Source organism: Heptranchias perlo, chromosome 13 (genome assembly GCF_035084215.1).
Source record: "Heptranchias perlo isolate sHepPer1 chromosome 13, sHepPer1.hap1, whole genome shotgun sequence".
NCBI lineage: Eukaryota > Metazoa > Chordata > Chondrichthyes > Hexanchiformes > Hexanchidae > Heptranchias > Heptranchias perlo.
In genome coordinates this window covers 26,035,139-26,057,723 of record NC_090337.1, presented here as the reverse complement: position 1 = coordinate 26,057,723, position 22,585 = coordinate 26,035,139, and the positions used below count along the sequence as shown (strand labels likewise).

The 22,585-nt window shown below is 43.7% G+C and overlaps 1 protein-coding gene across 2 annotated transcripts in view; it reads left to right on the top strand.

Moving 5' to 3' along the window:
• The first annotated feature begins 326 nt into the window (after positions 1-326).
• ccdc39 (coiled-coil domain 39 molecular ruler complex subunit) overlaps positions 327-22,585 on the top strand; it is a 74,242-nt gene continuing 51,983 nt past the window's right edge. For both annotated transcript variants that reach the window (XM_067995207.1, XM_067995208.1), the window contains exons 1-8: positions 327-509; positions 2,093-2,212; positions 2,956-3,102; positions 6,141-6,299; positions 8,429-8,521; positions 8,744-8,872; positions 14,982-15,173; positions 21,206-21,309. In XM_067995207.1, coding sequence (XP_067851308.1) covers positions 420-509; positions 2,093-2,212; positions 2,956-3,102; positions 6,141-6,299; positions 8,429-8,521; positions 8,744-8,872; positions 14,982-15,173; positions 21,206-21,309 — 1,034 coding nt within the window. In that variant the 5' untranslated portion in view covers positions 327-419. The remainder of the gene's footprint in view (positions 510-2,092; positions 2,213-2,955; positions 3,103-6,140; positions 6,300-8,428; positions 8,522-8,743; positions 8,873-14,981; positions 15,174-21,205; positions 21,310-22,585) is intronic.

Here is a 22,585-nt window from a genome sequence, read left to right as displayed (position 1 = left end):
AAATCGATTTGCTTTTTGTTTTTCTGAAACATTATCACCTTATTGGTTTAATGGTTCGCTGCCTCACAACTTTCTGCAGGGGTGATGGGGCATTTGGGGCTAAAAGCAGCTCATAGGGCTTTTTCGATAGTAACTACTAGGTTTTTCATTGTGAACTCTGGAATTAATATTTACACTTAGCAGATCGATCGAAACAGAAGGACAAGAACTTGCCTCACCGACTCCATGCAGACTCAGAGCGCCCTCCGGCGGCTTCTCCACCCAGGCCCCCCCCCCCCCCCCCCCCTTCCCGGAAGTGCGTCCGTTTAAGACCGGAAACTCCGCGTCTCTAAGACGGTTGCTAAAGGCGCCGACAGTAACCAAGGGCGTTCGCTCCTTCAAGAAAAATAACTGATTTTCTTTGACATAAAGCGCAGAAAATGACGAATGCTGTTCTGTGCGAAATAAATTGGGACGATGGTTTCGCTATACCGGTAGCAAACGCAGAAAACAAGGCTTTAGAAGATGAAGTGAGTGGCTGGGGCATCTCTCAATCTTTAGAATACAAAATTAATGCTTGACTGCAAATAGCTGATTGTTTTCTCCTTTCCTAAAGGCACTGGCATACTGGGGTAAAATTCCACCTCGGACTGGTCATCGTCTGGTACTTCGATCCTAGCTCTGTGATTCAGTTGCCCTATATGGTGGAATAGTCATGCTAATCATAGCAGGCATCACAGTCCAGTCCAATTTCTGCACTCAGCCGATATCTACATACATGCACTTTCCAAGAGAGGTCTCCCCATACCGATTAGGCAGGAGAGGCAACCCTGGCTGATTTTTTTAAACCTCACTTCCCAGCTCAGAGGTGTTGAGATCAACTTTAGTACTCTATCACTACCCCATCTAATATATGCTAACTCGGCAGAGAAAAGGAAGTTGGGCCTTCATAGTAGCACAGTAGGCAATCGGTATATCCACTAATCTTTATAGGAGCTCCATTCTTATGTTGTTGTCAACCACCATTGCTAAAAGCAATCCATTCGATACGCAATATGGGCACTCTAAAGCAAAACACCACTTTTGACATAATTGGTCCGCCTGAAGAAGTATTTGAGAATTGTACTTATCCAGTTGACAAAGCATATACATTACATGGGTTTGAATTAAACTAGATGCAGTTAATTTGTAACTATCCATCGAATTTATTTAACAACTAAGCAAAGTGTCTGAAATATGAGTACCATAAAGTGAGAATATTTCTTACTATATCATTGATAGTGAAATTATATTGCATCAAAATATCAACTAAAATACAGATGTACATTAACTGGAATAATAAATCATTCAAATTTTGATTTGCTGGCAGATGAAGATCAGTTGTTTGTGCAAGATTATTCAAAACAGTGATTCAAAAACAAACGTGTCAGGAAACCTAAGAGGGCAAATACTTTATACTGGAAAAATACTCTGCCTTCTCTGCTCCTATTTACTTTAAAGACCTTTGACTGACATAACAAAGAACCACATATCCTATTATAGCCTCTTATTCTTTTGAATGCAAATTATTTACAAAAATTATGAAGTAAATTCTGCTAAGTTTGTTGGCTTGAACTTTGAAAATGAAATAGGCTATAAAGTATTATACTATGAAGACTGTTGAAATGAATGTATGTTGCATTTTTATACAGAAATTTTCAAGGAATTGATAAGCAATTATGTATAATAACAATTAAGCAATAAAATAATCTTCCAATCTCGCTAATGTTCTCAGTTGTAGCCTACTATACAACTGCAAATGTGTTATTGAAACTGAGTTATTCTTTTTGATGAATAATGTTTAAATATTTTGTAGGTTGAAGGTAGCTCAGCAAGATCACAGGCAGCAATGTAAATGTGTAGCTTTATTTTAATTGTTATTATTTTTTTCAAAAATTAGAGAGGATTGCCAGCAACATTAAACATGCTTTGAATCTGAACTGGCTCAGATGCTGCTTCATGCAGCAGTGTCTGTCAAACAGAAACTGAGATCGTTCACATAACCAGTCAAATTCTTAACACGTAGCATACAATGTAAGATGTAAATTGATATTTTCTGATCTTATTACCATAGGTGCAAAAGAAACAGAAGGAAAAAGCTAACCTTGAAAACAAGCTAACTGATTTTGAGGATCGCATCCATGCAATGACAATGCATCTGCAGAACGTTCATCAGGAGTTGGCTAATACACAGGTATGTATTAGTGACAAAAAATAAGAGAGAAATATAAGCTCAAGTTGACCTTACTGAAATGGTCCTATACATGGTGTCATTGTGCAAGTTTACAAGATTCTTTTCAGATCAACTTCCATGATATTATAAAGGTGTTGAATTTTAAATACAGCTGCTGTCAAAAAACCATTTCAACTAAGATTTGCTGGGTACATTCAAAAGTTTGTAGGGCAAACCCTATAAAAATCATCCTTGTTTAGAACCACAGCAATACAGATCCTACTTTTTTGAAAAGGAAAACTAGGCAGAAGTAACTCTGTATAACTGCACCTCATGTCAGCTAACAAAGGAGCAGCATTGATAACGGTTAATGTCCAGGGCTCAGACCATCCCTTTCCTTCTACCTGAATGAAGGAGCTAATCGAAAAAACAAAGGAAAACATTATGTATTTTTTGCTTGTGGGCTTTTTTTTAAATATTGACATGCTTATTTTTTCTGAGTGCATTTGTTAAAATGTGTAACTTTTATAAATGTATCTCGGTTTTTGTGTACAAAATTATTAATATGTAATTTAAGTATGTGAGGTGATTCCCAGTATCTGTTTAATAGCGAACTAGTGGAGTAAATTGAATACTGCAACATTGATGGAGTATTATTAACATTCACTTAGTCCTTTAGCAAATTCAACTTGTTGGTTTTTCTCACTGTGAAGTGGAAAAATGTCTTTAAACAATACAAAGCTACTGATCATTCTTCCTTTTAGTCTTTACAAAGAGCACGAGAAAAAGAACTTGAAACTGAACAGCAGTTCAAGATTCTTGCAGAGCGGGAGATGGAACGTCTCAAACAAGAGATTCGGCGGCTTGAAAATGACTTGGCTTTATTGAGAGAGAGAAAAAATATTATGGAGGTAGGTGTCAATATGGTTGGCAAATACTGCATATTCATTCAGTTCATGCCATTTTATGACTAATTTGAACAGTGGGTGAAATTCTAGGTATCTGGGTGTACAACTAAGTACCATTAGTGTCATGATCAGTGGTAAAAGTGCTATTTAGAGGTACAGAAGACATTCATTGTATTTAATTCTCTATTTATTAATAGTCAATGGAAAGTAAAATGGAGTGGTGTGTAAAATGGGCAGTCGATCTGATCCAGTCAATTTCCCGTTGGGTGGGTTAGGGAAAAATGATCCCCCCTATGTTCATTGTCTGCCTGTTTTTATACAAAGAAGCTGTGACTATCTGCCTAATGAGTTTGCACTAGCTATGTAAATAGCTAAATAAATGCTTGCCCTCTTGAACTTCTGCAACAACTACCAATATCATATTTCCCATTCTTTAAGATTAAGTTATCAAAGCACAGTTGCCAAAAACCACTGGATGCATCTAATTTGGAAAAACCTTTTGGGTCTAGCAAACTAACATAATTTCTTCTTATGTAGATCATTTGTAGTATTCTCTCTGTATGGTCTTGTTCAGATTATGCAGATTAAGATACATATATAGCTGTCCAATTGCTTTGTTACAATCACAAGGGAGTAACTATACTTTCGCAACACAAGTCTCCACCTGTGTATCATCAGCTCAGTCTTTCAAAAATATCATCACCGCTTTGTTCCATTTGGAATATTCAGTGCCCCTGAAATATATCATCATATCATTAATTCATTAGTTGAGCTCACAAATTTCCTCCACAGTGTCAGCAAGGTTCATGTTGAGTGTCCTTAAGCTTCAATTCTGTTTTAAGTTTATCTTTCAGGGAAAATAATTTCTTTCTACTTGGTTCAGCTACCGACCGTACATTGTCTGACAGATGATGCTATGTTCTTCAGGCAAATGATCAAAATTTTTGAAACAAGTCATTATACTCACTGAACAGTGAAGCTGAGATTTTTGTTGCCCTCTACAGCCAACACTTGCTTCACCGTGGTTGGTGAAGCAAGTGTTGGCTGGGAAGGGAAACAAAAAAATTAGATCAACTTCCTTGAGTCTGAGGAAAGCTCCTATTTTAGATTTGAATTATCCACTAAGAAATGTTGATGGTAACCATTTGAAGCGTAAGGTTAAATCTGCCTAACCAATCTCATCAGCAAGTTTTCACACATTTAATTCCAGATTAAGGTGAGCACAAAGTCAGGGTAGCATAGAATATTGTGAAGTGTTATGTGGCTAATCAAGAAGTCTTTAGAAGTTAAAAAGAGTACCAAAACGGTGGCAGTATGGTATTTTCAGCGGTAAAACATTTGATTTCTACATCAAGTTTCCAACTTCAAATTCCAGCCTCTAATTAGTCAGTTCATTATGTCTTGTATGTTATCAGATTAGTGATTTTACTTAAATCTCCATGCTTTATGCTGAAATGATAAAAAGATAATTATTCCCAGTCTAATGGGTTTTCTCACTAAACTTTTGCAGGCATTTAGAATCAGAGAACCATAGAAAGATTGCAGCACAGAAGGAGGCCAATTGGCCCATCAAGTTCGTGCCGGCTCTCTGCAAGGGCAATCCAGCTAGTCCAACTCCCCTGCCCTTTCCCCGTAGCCCTGTAAATTTTTTCCCTTCAAGTACTTATCCAATTCCCTTTTGAAAGCCATGATGTGGAGATGCCGGTGATGGACTGGGGTGGACAAATGTAAGGAGTCTTACAACACCAGGTTATAGTCCAACAGTTTTATTTGAAATCACAAGCTTTCGGAGGCTTCCTCTTTCGTCAGGTGAGTGTGGGATTCCATAAAAGTACAGGATATATAGTCTGAGAACAATGCCTGGTGATTACAGATAATCTTTCCAACTGCCCGTTATCAAAGCAATCAAAGGACTTGAATGGTGTTCAGACAGGGAAACATTACATACAAGACTACCGAATACACAAACGGTCACAACACAAAGACAGAGAGAGAGAGAGACACACACCCGAAAGGCAGAGAAAGAGAACTGGTCATTCTATCTCTTTCTCTGCCTTTTGGGTGTGTGTCTCCCTCTCTTTCTCTCTCTCTCTGTCTTTGTGTTGTGACCGTTTGTGTATTCGGTAGTCTTGTATGTAATGTTTCCCTGTCTGAACACCATTCAAGTCCTTTGATTGCTTTGATAACGGGCAGTTGGAAAGATTATCTGTAATCACCAGGCATTGTTTTCAGACTATATATGCTGTACTTTTATGGCATCCCACACTCACCTGACGAAGGAGGAAGCCTCCGAAAGCTTGTGATTTCAAATAAAACTGTTGGACTATAACCTGGTGTTGTAGGACTCCTTACTTTTGAAAGCCATGATTGAATCTGCCTCCACCATCCCCTCAAGCAGTGCATTCCAGATCATAACCACTCGCTGTGTAAAAAAGTTTTTCCTCATATCACCTTTGGTCCTTTTGTCAATCACCTTATATCTATGTCCTCTAGTTCTTGATCTTTCTGCCAATGGGAACAGTTTCTCTCTACTTGGTCAAGACCCTTCATGATTTTCAATACCTCTATCAAATCTCCTCTCAACCTTCTCTGCTCTAAGGAGAACAACCCCAGTCTCTCCAGGCTATCCACGTAACTGAAGTCCTTCATCCCTGGAACCATTCTAGTAAATCTCTTCTGCACCCTCTCTAAGGCCTTCACATCCTTCCTAAAGTGCGGTGCCCAGAATTGGACACAATACTCCAATTGCCAACAAAATAACGTTCAAAAGTAACTAATTGAATGTGAAGTGCTTTAAGACATCCTGGGGATATGAACGATACTATATAAATGCAAGTGAAATCATTCTTTATTAAATATAGACACAAATATATTATATTGGACAGGATTAATTGGATTTGTGCTCTGCAGGTTACGAATGTCAAGTGCACTAAGCACTACTACATATTTAAGTATTAGTTGCTAATGTGAACAAAAAGTCAGTGTTAGTGTAAAACAGGGATACTGGAGAAAAATATATATAATTGTTAATTTTTTTTTAGAATAATATCTATAGGTATACACAGAAAATTGAGGATTTGAAGTGTCAGTTGAACTGGGACAAACAAGCTTTGGAGGCCTGGCTGGAAGAGTCAACCAAAACAGACGAAGATGCAATCACCATCCAGAAGTATGCACAAGAAGATGAAGGAAAAATCAGGGTATGTTTTGCTGTTACTGTTTGTTTACTCATAAATATAATTGTGTCACATAAGCAATTTTTTTTTTCATAAACTGAGGGAGAAAACACAACACAAGTGCAAGCTAAAACAAACACATGGGCATTGTTCTGATGGATAAGTGAGTTAATGCACTTTCTCGTGTAGTACGTCTGAGGTTTGATCCATGATCTGGGCTAAGTTAGCTACTCTGCAACATTGGAGGTGGGAGTGTTATACTTAGCTTCAGTGGTCCCAGACTGGAAAGGGGAAGAAATCAGCTAGTTTCTGCTTCACTTACTACACACTGATCATTGCTGGAAAGTGCATTTGTGTAGATGTTGGATGAGGATAGGATCAGGCTGTAACATCCCCCAAGAGTTGAATAGTCTGTTAAAATGCACAGTTCACGCTCACACGTGAAAGTAAGTCATTTGGGCTAGGTACCTGAGGGCTGTTTCTCTTCCTGGACGCCACGCTAGCTGCTATTATAAATGGTTCCCTCACCTCAGTTACTTTTCCCTCCCTTTCAAAAACACCGTGATCAACTTCCCCCTCAAAAATTCCACCCTTGACTCCTCTGTCCTTGCAAATTACCACCCCATCTCCAACCTCACTTTCCGTCAAAGTCCTTGAACCTGTTGTCGCGTTCCGTATCCGTGCCCACCTTTTCTGCAGCTTCCTGTTTGAATCTCTCCAATCATATTTCTGACCCCGCCACAACATGTGAACAGCCTTAACCAAAGTCACAAATGACATCCTCTGTGACAGTGACCATGGTGCATTATCCATCATTGTCCTCCTCAACTTCTCTGCAGCCTTTGATGTGGTCAACCATATATGGTTGATATGGTTAACCATTTATATGGTCAACGCCTCTCTTCTATTATCCAGCTCAATGGGACTGTGCTCACTTGGTTTCTCTCTTACCTATCCAATCATTGCCAGAGCATCTCCAAAAATAGCTTCTCTTCCCATCCCCCATACTATTACCTCTGGAGTCCCCCAAGGATCTATCCTTAGCTCCCTGCTCTTCCTCATCGACATGCTGCCCTGTGGCAACGTCATCCGAAGACATGGGATCAGCATCTACATGTACACTGACGACATCCAGCTCAACCTCTTCACCAGCTCTCTCGACCCCTCAACTGCCTCTGTGTTGTCCAGTCTTCAATAAGTTACAATTTTCTCCAGTTAAAACATTTCTGTGGTCTTCAGTCCCTGTCACAAACTCCATTCCCATTCAACCGATTCGGTCCTCCTCTCAGCCACTGTGCCAGGTTGAACCAGACTGTTTGCTACCGCAAAATCCTATTCAACCCTGATCTGAGTTTCCAATCCCACATTCTCTCCATCACCAAGACCACCTACATCCACCTCCGTAACATCGCCTGCCTCCACAACTGCCTTAGCTCATTTGTTGCCAAAACCGCTCATCCATGCCTTTATCCCCTCATTACTCGACAATTTCAAACATCTCCTGGCCAGCCTCCCATCTTCCATGCTCCATAAACTTGGGCTCATCCAAAACTCTGCTGCATGTATCCTATCCCATACCAAGTCTCACATCACCCATGCCCTTGCTGACCTACATTGGCGTCCAGTCCCCCAACTGTAAAGTTCTCATCCTCCCGTTTAAGTTCCTTCATTGCCTTACCCCCTCACTATCTCTAATCTCCTCCAGTCCTAAAACATCCCCGCCCAGAACTCGCCATTCTTCCGATTGCGCCTGTTGTGCACCCTCCTTTGCTCTACCATTGGCAGCCCCCGTTCAGCTATCTAGGCTCTATGTTCTGGCATTCTGTCCCTGACCCCCTCTGATCTCCATCTCCCTTTCCTCCTTTAAGACCCTCCTTAAACCCACCTCTTTTCCCAATCTTTTGGTAACCCATTTCTAATATCTCCTTCATTAGAATGGCATCCATTTTTGTCAAATTGCACCCTTGTGAAGCACCTTGAGATGTTGTTCTACTTCAAGGGGTGTATATAAATTGTTGTTGTTTTTGTTGTTGCTGCTGCTGTTAAACTGTCTTCCAGTATAAGTTAGTGACTTCAGGAACTGAGGGAGAAAATTTAGAAAAAGATATTGTACACAGAACAAACTTACTTGATGTTATTTCTGTCTGTTACAGGATATTATGATACGAATGGAGAGGATGACTGATGATGCAAATAAAAAGCGTAAACTACTTGACAATGAAATGACTGAAACAATTGCATCTCAGGTAAGATACACAACACAGACCAGTATTCAAAGTTCTATTCTTATCCAATAGTAAGTATATTTTCTGTTATGAATATGCTAAATACAATCTTGCATTACATTTAAGGTACTGAAATGTCATTCTACCTTAATTTAAAACATATTAACATTAATGTATAGCAGCAAAGGTAAATATAGTCGATTTTTATAGATAGCAAATTTAGAGACCTGTTTCTATCGTTAGATGGAACTGGACAAAACAGCACATGACTTTCGCAGATCGCACAGTGAGAGACAAGAACTAATTAGACAATGGCAGAACACTATTGAACAGATGCAGAAAAGAGATCAAGAGATGGACAAGTGTGCATTGGTAAGGAGCTTCACTTCCACATTTGTAATCTGATTTTCAGTACAATCATGTACTGCATCCCATTTTAAACAGATTATATATAAATGACTGTGGTTTCAGGGTCATTACATAATTTTGGCATGCTCCCTAACCTGTGCTGAGGAGACCACCCGGAGGGCGGGCAGAAATCAGCTGTGGCGCACCTCAGAGGCATCGCGAGTGGCTTCAGTGCTGCCAGTGAAATGTTCAGAAATGTTTACACCTTTTGATTTGCTGCCTTAGCCTATGTAATCAATCGCCCTGGCTTTCCAGGTTTTAAAATTTAAACATCTCTGTCCTCTGCCGTAGCATTGCTGCACACCAGGGACAAGCAAGCATCCTTTGCATCCAGCGTTGTCTTGGTTCAAATGACAGAATAGTTGTCGGATTCCATATTTCTGTCATTTGCATATTATTTTCAAATGCCCCCGTCACTTCCGGTGGGAATTCTTGAACATGGCAGAGAACAATATAAAGCTGGAAGAGCAGCTCGGAAGCAATTCCCTACCATTGTTGACTGGAATTATGCCGGTTTCCCAGTGTAAATATCCTGTTGTGTTTGTGCACACAATCCACACCACTTATACCATCCACTGGCAGCTGCCTGTATCAGGCAAATAGCTCTAAGCAGTTACCATTTCCATAGTAGTCCATTACAAAGGCGCAGCAAATACTTACCCTCCACTTACCCATATGAAAGGCTCTGCTGATTTCACCCAAAGTCAGGTCCTCAAGTAGTTTCAATGAGCTGTTTGTTGATCCCCTGTATCGTATTTACCGATCTAAAAGACTCTGCTGATTTTAGGCAAATTCGGGTCTTCAAGCAGTTTCAATCCAATGTAATCTCATCTTGTTAAAGTGAGATTACATTAGTAATGAGATTCTAGATGCAACTGCTAACAATTACAAGAGGCAGTTCCTCAGTGAGATTCCTTGTTGTTTTTAAATATGCTGTTTTTTTATTATTCGTTCATGGGATGTGGGCGTCGCTGGCGAGGCCAGCATTTATTGCCCATCCCTAATTGCCTTTGAGAAGGTGGTGGTGAGCCGCCTTCTTCAACCGCTGCAGTCCGTGTGGTGAAGGTTCTCCCACAGTGCTGTTAGGAAGGGAGTTCCAGAATTTTGACCCAGCAACGATGAAGGAACGGCAATATATTTCCAAGTCAGGATGGTGTGTGACTTGGAGGGGAACGTGCAGGTGGTGTTGTTCCCATGTGCCTGCTGCTCTTGTCCTTCTAGGTGGTAGAGGTCGCGTGTTTGGGAGGTGCTGTCGAAGAAGCCTTGGCGAGTTGCTGCAGTGCATCCTGTGGATGGTGTAAAACTGCAGCCACGGTGCGCCGGTGGTGAAGGGAGTGAATGTTTAGGGTGGTGGATGGGGTGCCAGTCAAGCGGGCTGCTTTGTCCTGGATGGCGTCGAGCTTCTTAAGTGTTGTTGGAGCTGCACTCATCCAGGCAAGTGGAGAGTATTCCATCACACTCCTGACTTGTGCCTTGTAGATGGTGGAAAGGCTTTGGGGAGTCAGGAGGTGAGTCACTCACCGCAGAATACCCAGCCTCTGACCTGCTCTTGTAGCCACAGTATTTATATGGCTGGTCCAGTTAAGTTTCTGGTCAATGGTGACCCCCAGGATGTTGATGGTGGGGGATTCGGCAATGGTAATGCCGTTGAATGTCAAGGGGAGGTGGTTAGACTCTCTTTGGTCATTGCCTGGCACTTGTCTGGCGCGAATGTTACTTGCCACTTATCAGCCCAAGCCTGGATGTTGTCCAGGTCTTGCTGCATGCGGGCACAGACTACTTCATTATTTGAGAATGGAACTGAACACTGCAATCATCAGCGAACATCCCCATTTCTGACCTTATGATGGAGGGAAGGTCATTGATGAAGTAGCTGAAGATGGTTGGGCCTAGGACACTGCCCTGAGGAACTCCAGCAGCAATGTCCTGGGGCTGAGATGATTGACCTCCAACAACCACTATCATCTTCCTTTGTGCTAGGTATGACTCCAGCCACTGGAGAGTTTTCCCCCTGATTCCCATTGACTTCAATTTTACTTGGGCTCCTTGGTGCCACACTCGGTCAAATGCTGCCTTGATATCAAAGGCATTCACTCTCACCTCACCTCTGGAATTCAGCTCTTTTGTCCATGTTTGGACCAAGGCTACAATGAGGTCAGGAGCTGAGTGGTCCTGGCGGAACCCAAACTGAGCATCGGTGAGCAGGTTATTGGTGAGTAAGTGCCGCTTGATAGCACTGTCGACGACACCTTGCATCACTTTGCTGATGATTGAGAGTGGACTGATGGGGCGGTAATTGGCCGGATTGGATTTGTCCTGCTTTTTGTGGACAGGACATACCTGGGCAATTTTCCTCATTGTCGGGTAGATGCCAGTGTTGCAGCTGTATTGGAACAGTTTGGCTAGAGGCGCGTCTAGTTCTTCAGCACGACAGCTGGGATGTTGTCGGGGCCCATAGCCTTTGCTGTATCCAGTGCACTCAGCCGTTTGTTGATATGACGTGGAGTGAATCAAATTGGCTGAAGACTGGCTTCTGTGATGGTGGGGATATCGGGAGGAGGCCGAGATGGATCATCCACTCGGCATTTCTGGCTGAAGATGGTTGCAAACGCTTCAGCCTTGTCTTTTGCACTCACGTGCTGGACTCCACCATCATTGAGGATGGGGATGTTTACAGAGCCTCCTCCTCCCGTTAGTTGTTTAATTGTCCACCACCATTCACGACTGGATGTGGCAGGACTGCACAGCTTTGATCTGTTCTGTTGGTTGTGGAATCGCTTAGCTCTGTCTATAGCATGTTGCTTCCACTGTTTAGCATGCATATCGTCCTGAGTTGTAGCTTCACCAGGTTGGCACCTCATTTTTAGGTACGCCTGGTGCTGCTCCTGGCATGCTCTTCTACACTCCTCATTGAACCAGGTTTGATCCCCTGGCTTGTTAGTAATGGTAGAGTGAGGAATATGCCAGGCCATGAGGTTACAGATTGTGCTGGAATACAATTCTGCTGCTGCTGACCCCCAGCACCTCATGGATGCTCAGTTTTGAGCTGCTAGATCTGTTCTGAATCTATCCCATTTAGCACGGTGATAGTGCCACATAACACGTTGGATGGTGCCCTCATTGCGAAGACGGGACTTCGTCTCCACGAGGACTGTGCGGTGGTCACTCCTACCAATACTGTCTTGGACAGATGCATTTGCGACAGGTACATTGGTGAGGACGAGGTCAAGTAAGTTTTTCCCTCGCGTTGGTTCGCTCACCACCTGCCACAGGCCCAGTCTGGCAGCTGTGTCCTTCAGGACTCGTCCAGCTCGGTCAGTAGTGGTGCTACTGAGTCACTCTTGGTGATGGACATTGAAGTCCCCCACCCAGAGTACATTCTGTGCCCTTGCTACCCTCAGTGCTTCCTCCAAGTGGTGTTCAACATGGAGGAGGACTGATTCATCAGCTATGGGAGGGTGGTAGGTGGTAATCAGCAGGAGGTTTCCTTGCCCATGTTTGACCTGATGCCATGAGATTTCATGGGGTCCAGAGTCAAAGTTGAGGTCTCCCAGGGCACTCCCTCCTGACTACATCACTGTACCACTACCTCTGGTTGGTCTGTCCTGCCAGTGGGACAGGACATACCCAGGGATGGTAATGGAAGAGTCTGGGACGTTGGCTGAAAGGTATGATTCTGTGAGTATGGCTATGTCAGGCAGTTGCTTGACTAGTCTGTGGGACAGCTCTCCCAATTTTGGCACAAGTCCCCACATGTTAGTGAGGAGGACTTTGCAGGGTCGACTGGGCTTGGTTTGCCTTCGTCGTGTCCGGTGCCTAGTGGTCCGATGCCGGGTGGTCCGTCCGGTTTTATTCTTATTATGACTTTTTTTTTAAGCGAGATTTTACAACTGAGTGGCTTGCTAGGCCATTAAGAATCAACATGATGTGGAGATGCCGGTGATGGACTGGGGTGGACAAATGTAAGGAATCTTACAACACCAGGTTATAGTCCAACAGTTTTATTTGAAAATCACAAGCTTTCGGAGATTATCTCCTTGGTCAGGTGAGTGAGTGAATGAGAGGTTCTCAAATCGCACATCTTATATTAGGCTGGGACATCATCACACCAATCAAAGGTGTCATTGGTGTTCAGACAGGTTAGCCACGGAAAACAGTCGGTCCCAGTATACTGAATACACAATGGGTCAAATTACACAGACAAAGAGAGAAAGAGACCCGAAAGGCAGAGAGAGAGAATGTCCAGTTGTATTAAAAACAGACAACCCTTTTTTCCTGCTGGTGGGGTTACGTGTAGCGTGACATGAACCCAAGATCCCGGTTGAGGCCGTCCTCATGGGTGAGGCTGGCCTCAACCGGGATCTTGGGTTCATGTCACGCTACACGTAACCCCACCAACAGGAAAAAAGGGTTGTCTGTTTTTAATACAACTGGACATTCTCGCTCTCTCTCTCTCTCTCTGCCTTTCAGGTCTCTTTCTCTCTTTGTCTGTGTAATTTGACCCATTGTGTATTCAGTATACTGGGACCTACTGTTTTCCGTGGCTAACCTGTGTGAACACCAACGACACCTTTGATTGGTGTGATGGTGTCCCAGCCTAATATAAGATGTGCGATTTGAGAACCTCTCATTCACTCACTCACCTGACAAAGGAGATAATCTCCGAAAGCTTGTGATTTTCAAATAAAACTGTTGGACTATAACCTGGTGTTGTAAGATTCCTTACATTAAGAATCAACCACATTGCTGTCGGTCTGGAGTCACATAATCGGCCAGACCAGGTAAGGACAGCAGGTTTCCTTCTCTGAAGGACATTAGTTAACCAGATGGGTTTTTACGACAATCCGGTAGTTTCATGGCCACCATTACTGATACTAGTATTTTAATTCCAGATTTTATTTAATTAATTGAATTTAAATTCCCCAGCTGCCGTGGCAGGATTTGAACTCGTGACTCCGGATTATTAGTCCAGGTCCTCTGGATTACTAATCCAGTAACATAACCACTATGCTACTGTACCCGTACCTTTTTAGTTTTACCATTCACCACACATAGCAGGCAAATTGCATAAACAACAACGTGCCAGCTATAAGTGGTGGGGACTTCATATCCATGTATACTATTCACTGCAATATGCACTTTGGCCACATGATGGTGCAAAGTTCTCAGTTTATTTTTCTGCACCATATCAATTTTGAAATTAGCAACAGCAGATGACAATACCTTTTGGAGAGTATATTTAACTTTTTGAATGTTATCTAAGTAATTTTTTAATATTTAAGGATTGTTTTAAAAGCTGCATCGTGAAGGCATTGTTCTCTACAAAAAAGCGTATCATACTTCCGGATGGGGGATATTCCAGGTTTCCATAGAAGGATGAGCCAGATGGGCCCAATGGACTCACTCATCTGTACTTATCTTAGCAATTTTTACAGTTTTTGAGAACGCCAAGAGCTGATTTTCAGAAAACTGCATTACAAGATATTAACGTATAGTCGTTGTAAATGCTGCATACTGTTGCTATGTTTTCTATATATACATTGTTTCATCTTATGAAATAAATGCAGCAAAGTTCACATTAAAATTTCAAGGAAGGAACAAAATTCTCTGCTTTGAATGTAGTAAAACCATTCACAAATTCATAAAGAACATGTTTACAATCTCACCAGAAGTGCACAAAGCAAATCTTTTTTTGCAACAGCAAGTAACATATTGCAGTATTTATCTCCTTTAGCTTTCATCCATAAGCCAAATGGATCTTCTGTTCTTTTGCACCCATGTAATTTTAAGTTTACCTTTGAATCTTTATTAAAAAATTCCTTTAGAAGCAGCTTTTTTCTCAGTCTCAGCTGAAGCTTCATTGTAGTCAAAAGAATAGCTCAGATCTCCCTCAGTAAGATGAAATGCTGTTAAGAACAACTACTTTGTTGGTTCCCATGACTGTAATTCCTTTAACATTTAATTGAATGTACATAAAAATATAAGAAACAAAACTCCTTGTATAATTTTGTTTTGAATTTAGTTCACAGATTATTTTGCTGATTGCTTAACACTAAAAAAACCTCTTTAACAGTTACTAGCAGAGGTGAAGCAGGAAATACGAGAGAAAGAAGCAGTCATCAATGAGAAAATCCAGTTTCTTAAGAATGAGACTGAAAACAATGAAGAATTTGAAAAAAAGATTTCCAGCAATGAACGTCACTCAGCTAAACTTCGATTAGAGTATCAAGGCCATGAGACAAACCGTCTTCGACTACAAAGTGAGGTAGTTACACAATAGATTTGAAAAGTCCTGTAATAATAATGTGACTTCCCAGCAATTTCTGGCCCATTCTGTCCAGTTTTGTGCACCTTAGTATACTTCTTAGGATACTAAAGATCATGGAAAGGATACAGAAGAACTGCACTGAGATGATTCCAGGGATGAGAGCTTTCAGTCATGAGGAAAGACTAAAGAAATCGGGGTTCTTTTCACCAGAACAGAGAAGGTTAAAAGAAGGTTGGATAGTGGTGTGCAAAATTATGAGTTTTGATAAAGTAAATAGGAAAACAAAACTTATTCTACTGGGGGGTTGGTGAATCAATATTGGAAGACATAAATTTAAGATTATCACCTAAGGAACAAAGGGAGAGATTAGGAGGATATTTTTACATCATGGATATGGACTAGGATTAAGTGGATCCCTTGTTCAGAGAGCCAGCACAGGCGTCATGGGCCAAATGGCCTTCCTCTGTGCGTTACAGTGCCAGGATTCTATCGATCCTTTTCATTGTGAGTTCTAAGTCTACAGTCTAACATTTGTCACAGCTGCCATGTAATTACACTGAAGTGGGGAAAAGTACAAATGCTTTACTGAAATTGAAACTATGGTACAGTAGGAACATAGGAATATAGGAACAGGAGTAGGCCATTCAGCCCCTCAATCCTGCTCCGCCATTTGATAAGATCATGGCTGAGCTGTGATCTAACTCCATATACCTGCCTTTGGCCCATATCCCTTAATACCTTTGGTTGCCAAAAAGCTATCTATCTCAGATTGAAATTTAACAATTGAGCTAGTATCAATTGCCGTTTGCGGAAGGGAGTTCCAAACTTCTACCACCCATTGTGCATAGAAATGTTTTCTAATCTCACTCCTGAAAGGTCTGGCTCTAATTTTTAGACTGTGCCCCCTAATCCTAGAATCCCCAACCAGCGGAAATAGTTTCTCTCTATCCACCCTATCTGTTCCCCTTAATATCTTATAAACTTCGATCAGATCACCCCTTAACCTTCTAAACTCTAGAGAATACAACCCCAATTTGTGTAATCTCTCCTCGTAACTTAACCCTTGAAGTCTGGGTATCATTCTCGTAAACCTACGCTGCACTCCCTTCAAGGCCAATATGTCCTTCCGAAGTTGCGGTGCCCAGAACTGCTCACAGTACTCCAGGTGCGGTCTAACCAGGATTTTGTACAGCTGCAGCATAACTTCTGCCCCCTTGTACTCTAGTCCTCTAGATATAAACGCCAGCATTCCATTAGCCTTTTGATTATTTTCTGTCTACAGTCCACAATTCAGATGACAAGAGTATTATGAAACATATTCAGTTCAAAAACAATTTTAATGTCTCAATATAATGAAGTATCATTCAGTGTAATTTAGCAAAATTTTGATTTTATACTGAAATTGCTCAACATACAAATGAAAAATAGCAGTAGTCTAAAGGTTAATAAAGAGTCTGCAATTCAAGCACTGATAAAATCTAATTAGTCATCTTTCTGGAGCAGGCTATGAAGAGTATGTGAACACAGAAACTTTCTTCACACCTTGCTAATTATCTGTCCCGTATCAGAACTTTAACAGCTGCTTTTAAAATATCTATTGTGATTTTCAAGTGCTGTCTAAAGTTTCTCTGGTAATATCTGTCACAGCTATAAAAAGGGCAGTGGCAGCATGGATACAAAAGTGGCTAAGTGACAGGAAACAGAGTAGTGGTGAACAGTTGTTTTTCGGACTGGAGGAAGGTATGTAGTGGTGTTCCCCAGGGCTCGGTACTAGGACCATTTTTTTAATATATATATTAATGACTTGGACTTGGGTGTACGGGGCACAATTTCACAATTTGCAGATGACACAAAACTTGGAAATGTAGTAAACAGTGAGGAGGACAGTAATAAACTTCAAGAGGATGTAGACAGGCTGGTGGAATAGGAGGACAGGTGGCAGGTGAAATTTAATGCAGAGAAGTATGGAGTGATACATTTTGGCAGGTAAAATATAAACTAAATGATACAATTCTAAAGGGGTGCAGCAACAGTGAGACTTGGAGGTATATGTGAACAAATCTTTGAAGATGGCAGGACAGGTTGAGAAAGCGGTTAAAAAAGCATATGACATCCTGGGCTTTATAAATAGAGGCATTGAGTACAAAAACAAGGAAGTTATGTTGAACTTTTATAAAACACTAGTTCAGCCACAGCTGGAGCATTGGGATCAATTTTCGGAAGGCCAAGCGGGTGCGTTCGTAGCGGGGGGGCTTCTAAAATTGGGGAATCCCGGGGCGGGTCCGGAGCCCGGCTCCAACCCGCCCACTTCCGGGTTCCCCAATGACGTGTTTAGATGCGCGCGCAGCCCCCGCATGCGGGACTCCCACCAGCAATTAAAGCCGGCGGGATCACACTTAAACCAATTAATGACATAGTTCAGGTCGTTTGCAGACCTGATTGGGAAGATATTTTAGGAGGGGTGGGATTTTCATCTCAACTTAGCGTGTTTCCCATACTGGGGGAAACACTCCCAGTTGAAACAGACGTGTTGCAGCCACCAGCCTGTGGGAGCTGCAAAGGTCCATTTGACAGGTGTGGGGGGAGACCCTCACTCATTGCAGGAAGCCACTCTGTCACTTTGGACAAAGTTTGGCCTGCACCACCCTCCTCCTAACACTAAAATTCACCAACTTGGAACCTCAACTCCGGTGTGCAGACACATTTACCTACCTTGCGGACCCCCTCAAACATACATCTTCCGGATGGGGGCCGCCATAGCTGCAGTCATGACCTCATCGGAGGACGAACAGCATCACCAGCCTCGCCGGCTACGCTGTCCACCTCTGACACGTGGAGCTCCACAACACAGTGCTGTGACACATCCACCTGCACAGCAGGAAGGAGGGCAACCGCAGAGAGAGATGTGTCGCAGAAGGCACTACCCTCGCTACAGGGTCCACAGACTGAGGCTCAGCTTCCTGGACCTCTCTGAGGAGCAGTGCACATGGAGGCTCAGAGTCATTCGACATGTAGTCGTGGACATTTGCAGCCGTCTTGATGCCGAGCTGCTCCCGGCTGGCCCGAGCACCATCTTCTTACCTGTCGCTGTCAAAGCCACCACTGCCCTCAACAACTTCTCCTCCGGATCCTTCTAGGGTGCCACTGGGGACATCGCTGGCATCTCTCAGTCGTCTGCACAAAAGATCCCTGCAAATACACCTACACCCACTCTGCAGTGACCCAATGGGTGGCATCAGGTGCAGGTCTTCATGGTGATCCTCAGGAAAGGGAATTATTGCACAAACCAGACAAGATTTGCAAAGACGTGGCAGTAGTGGTGATAACAAAATTTGATGTGGTTGGAAAAACAAACAAAACTAAATGAAAAACATTACATTCCGTCATACACCCTTGTGCATCCCCTTTGTGCTCACAAAACCTTACTTTTATGGGAACTCTTACGTGGTGCTACCTCTGTGGCTTCAGCAGAGGTAGTGGCAGGTTGCTCTTGTCCTGCCCTGACCGATGAGATGCTTTGGGCTGACGCCCTTTGGGTTTCGGTGCCTGTGAGGGCCCCTCCAAAGACTGCTCCACCTGCACCTGTGCAGGGGCGGACTCGGCCACCTGGAGAGGAGGCAGCATTGCGGGTACTGGTTGAGAGGGGGGCAACGTGTGAGACGTGGGAGCGCTTTGAGTGGCATCCCCACTTCCATGTCCCTTTTCACCATCATCCCTCTCCTGGGCCAGGCCCATATCACTCCTTCCACCCTGCTGGACGACAGTTTGGAGGACTTATGTGAAGCCTTGGAAGGCCAGTTGTAACGTATCTGTCAGCCTGTTTAAGGCGGCAGAATGTTGATCATCCTGAATCCGAACGACCGTTGTCAGGGCCTGAATGGACTCATTGTTGAGACGTGCTTGATGCTCGATGGAGGCTAGCCTTCCCTCCATCGCAGACGTTCCTGCACCCGCCCGCGACACTATCTCAGGGATGCCTTCACGTCCATGTGACAGTATTCCATTCATGCAGGAGTTGGACTCCTCCATCCTCTGCGCGATTGTGGAGAGTGCGCGTGGCAACTTTTCCAGTACTCGGCAATGTGCTGCTGGCCCTTGATGACTCTTCTTTTCATGACTGGCCCCCAGGGTTCAGCATCTGGGTCCAGCTGAGCAGAGCCTGGAGAAGAGTGCTCCCACTGACGCGGACTCTCCACGGCTAACCCTGCCACCAGGGTCTGCTCGTGCTCACATGTGCATGGTGACTCACCATGTGCAAGCCCAACTAAGTGAGGACGGGGACCCACCAAGATGTGTGTATTTGCGCTGTGGATGGCTGGCTCAGATATGACGATGCCCCCTCAGAGACCGGCAGGTCCTCTGAGGAATGCCCTCTGCAGTCACAGTGATCGCAAATGGCCCTGCGAGAGAACAGAAAGCAATATTAAGCATGTAGGCAGATGTTGAGGTGCTGCAGATGCCAAGTAATGTTAAGATCATTCACTATCATGAGTGCTGAGTGTTAGATTTCTGTCACCAGCCGCTTGTGCGCTCCCGGTCCCGGCGTCCGCCACGGACAGGCACTCCAGCGTGCGGCTTATTTCTGTTGCCTGCTGCTCCGTGTCCGTTAGGACCACCTGGTGTGGCGGGCCCCCTCCAGTCCTTGCCCTCTCCCCGGCATTCTGGCATCTCGTCTCCTATCAAGGCAAAACACAGAGAGATGTGATTGAGTGATGGTTGCATAGTGACCCACTGCATGCATTGGTGTGGGTGGGGGTGAACGTGAGGGAGATGCATGGGTGGGTATGTGTGAGACATAGCCATGAGATTGTATGAGGATCGGGTTGCGTGGTAGTGTTCGAATGGGAACTGGGGCGGTGAGTACGTGCAGGCAAGGTGAGGATGATGGTTGAGTGGATGTGAGGAGTGATGCAAGAGCGTTGTGGTGGCAGTGCAGAAGGAGTTGTGTGGTGGTGGAAGATGGTTTGTGGGAGAATGTGTAAGTATACTCACTTTGGCTGACCTGGTTATGTCATTAAAGCACTTCCTGCACTGGACCCAGGTTCAGGCGACATTGCTGCTGTTGCTGACCTCCTCTGCCACCCCGAGCCAGGCCTTCTTGGTGGCAAAGGCAGGCCATTTCCTCCCGTCTGATGGGAAAAATGTCTCCCTCCTCCTCCTCACCCTATCGAGCAGCACCTGGAGTGAGGAGTCAGAAAACCTTGGAGCAGCCTAGTCTCTGGCCTGCTCCATACTGCAAAAATGGTTCTTTGCTGCAGGAGGAGCATTGGAGGACTGCCCCTTTAAATAGGGCTCCTACTGCTGACAGCCTGTGATGCGGGTGCGCAGTGCGCCCGCTGCGCAGTTCTGCAACAGGAAACGCGGAAGTACCTTCAATTAGGCTGCGATTGCATGCGGAGCACACCGATTTCACTGGGCACGTTACCCGTGCGCCCAGTCGACCCCCCCCCGCTGGCAACCCGCCTCCCTCCTAATATTGGGCCCATTGTGTCCAATTCTGGGCACCGCACTTTACGAAGGATGTGAAGGAAGAGGGTGCAGAAAAGATTTATTAGAATGGTTCCAGGGTTGAGGGACTTGAGTTACAGGGATAGACTGGAGAAGCTGGGATTGTTCTCCTTACAGCAGAGAAGGTTGAGAGGAGATTTGATAAAAGTATTCCAAATCATGAAGGGTTTAGATAAAGTAAGTAAAGAGAAACTGTTCCCGTTGGCGGAAGGGTCAGTAACCAGAGGGCACAGATTTAAGGTGATTGGCAAAAGAACCAAAGGCGACATGAGGAATAACTTTTTTACATAGCGAGTAGTTATGATCTGGAATGCACTGCCGGAAAGGGTGGTGGAAGCAGATTCAATCGTGACTTTCAAAAAGGAATTGGATAAATTCTTGAAAGGAAAATTTTTGCGGGGCTACGGGGAAAGGGCGGGGGAATGGGATGAACTGGATTGCTCCTCCGAAGAGCCGGCATGGGCCCGATGGGCCAAATGGCCTCGTTCTGTGCTGTAACCATTCTATGATTCTGTCCACAGCTTGACACCTTAAAAAGCAGAGTGGACAGGACTGCAACTGATCTGGAAACTGTAAGAGGCCAAGTAACAAATCTGAAACGACAAAACATGGACAAAACCAACAAGTAAGAGCTTTACTCAGTGACATGATCTATTTATTTTGTGCATTTAAAGATGTTGATGGTTTGGCCCTTTCAATTGTTCAACAAATTTACAGATTGTTAAAGGAAAAGGAAAGTGTGGGTGGTGGGGTAGGGGATAGTACTTGAGGTACAAAATATATAGAACTCCCCCTGATAAATGGGTAAAATACCTTCTACCTTAGATATGTGCAGTCAGCTAGTTTTAATTTTTCCCGGCCCAGATAGCTCTGAAACATTGACTTCCAGGTTAACATGTCTGCCGCCTCCACACTGGTCTATTCTAAAGCTCTCTTTTATGCCTCCCATCCTCCACCCTCTATAAACTCCAATTTGTCCAAAACTCTGCCGCATGTATTCTATCCTACACAAAGGCCTGCTAACCCATTACACCTGTCCTCACTGATCGACTTTAGCTCACTTTTCCCTAACACATTAAATTCAAATTCCGTATAAATTCCTCCATGACTTTTATCCACCCAGTCTCTGCAATCTCCCCCAGCTCTATATTCCCTCCTAACCAAGCCATTCCTCTTAATCCAGACTTCTGTGTATGCCTCTTCCCTTTGTCCCACCAATGGTGACAGCCTTCAGCCGCCAGTCTCTACACCTTCAAAAACTTCCTCAAAACCCATCTCTGACTAAGCTTTCAGTTTCTGTTCCTAATGTCTCCCTTCTTGGCCATGTCTGACCATATGACCATAAGAGATAGGAGCAGGAGTAGGCCATTCGGCCGCTCGAGCCTGCTCCGCCATTCAATGAAATCATGACTGATCTGATTTTTACCTCAACTCTACTTTCCCACCTTTTCCCCATATCCTTTGACTCCCTTGCTGATCAAAAATTTGTCTAATTCAGCCTTGAATGTATTCAATGACTCAGCCTCCACAGCTTTTTGGGGTAAAGAATTCCAAAGATTCACGACCCTCTGGGAGAAGAAATTCCTCCTCATTTCCGTCTTAAACGGGCGACCCCGTATTCTGAAACTATGCCCCCTAGTTTTAGATTCCTCCACGAGGGGTAACATCCCCTCAGCATCTACCCTATCGAGTCCTCCCAGAATCTTGTATGTTTCAATAAGATCTCCTCTCATTCTTCTAAACTCCAATGAGTATAGACCCAACCTGTTCAATCTTTCTTCATAAGACAACCCTTCCATACCCTGAATCAACCTAGTGAATCTTCTCTGTACTGCCTCCGATGCAAGTATGTCCTTCCTTAAATAAGGGCACCAGAACTGTGCGCAGTACTCCAGGTGTGG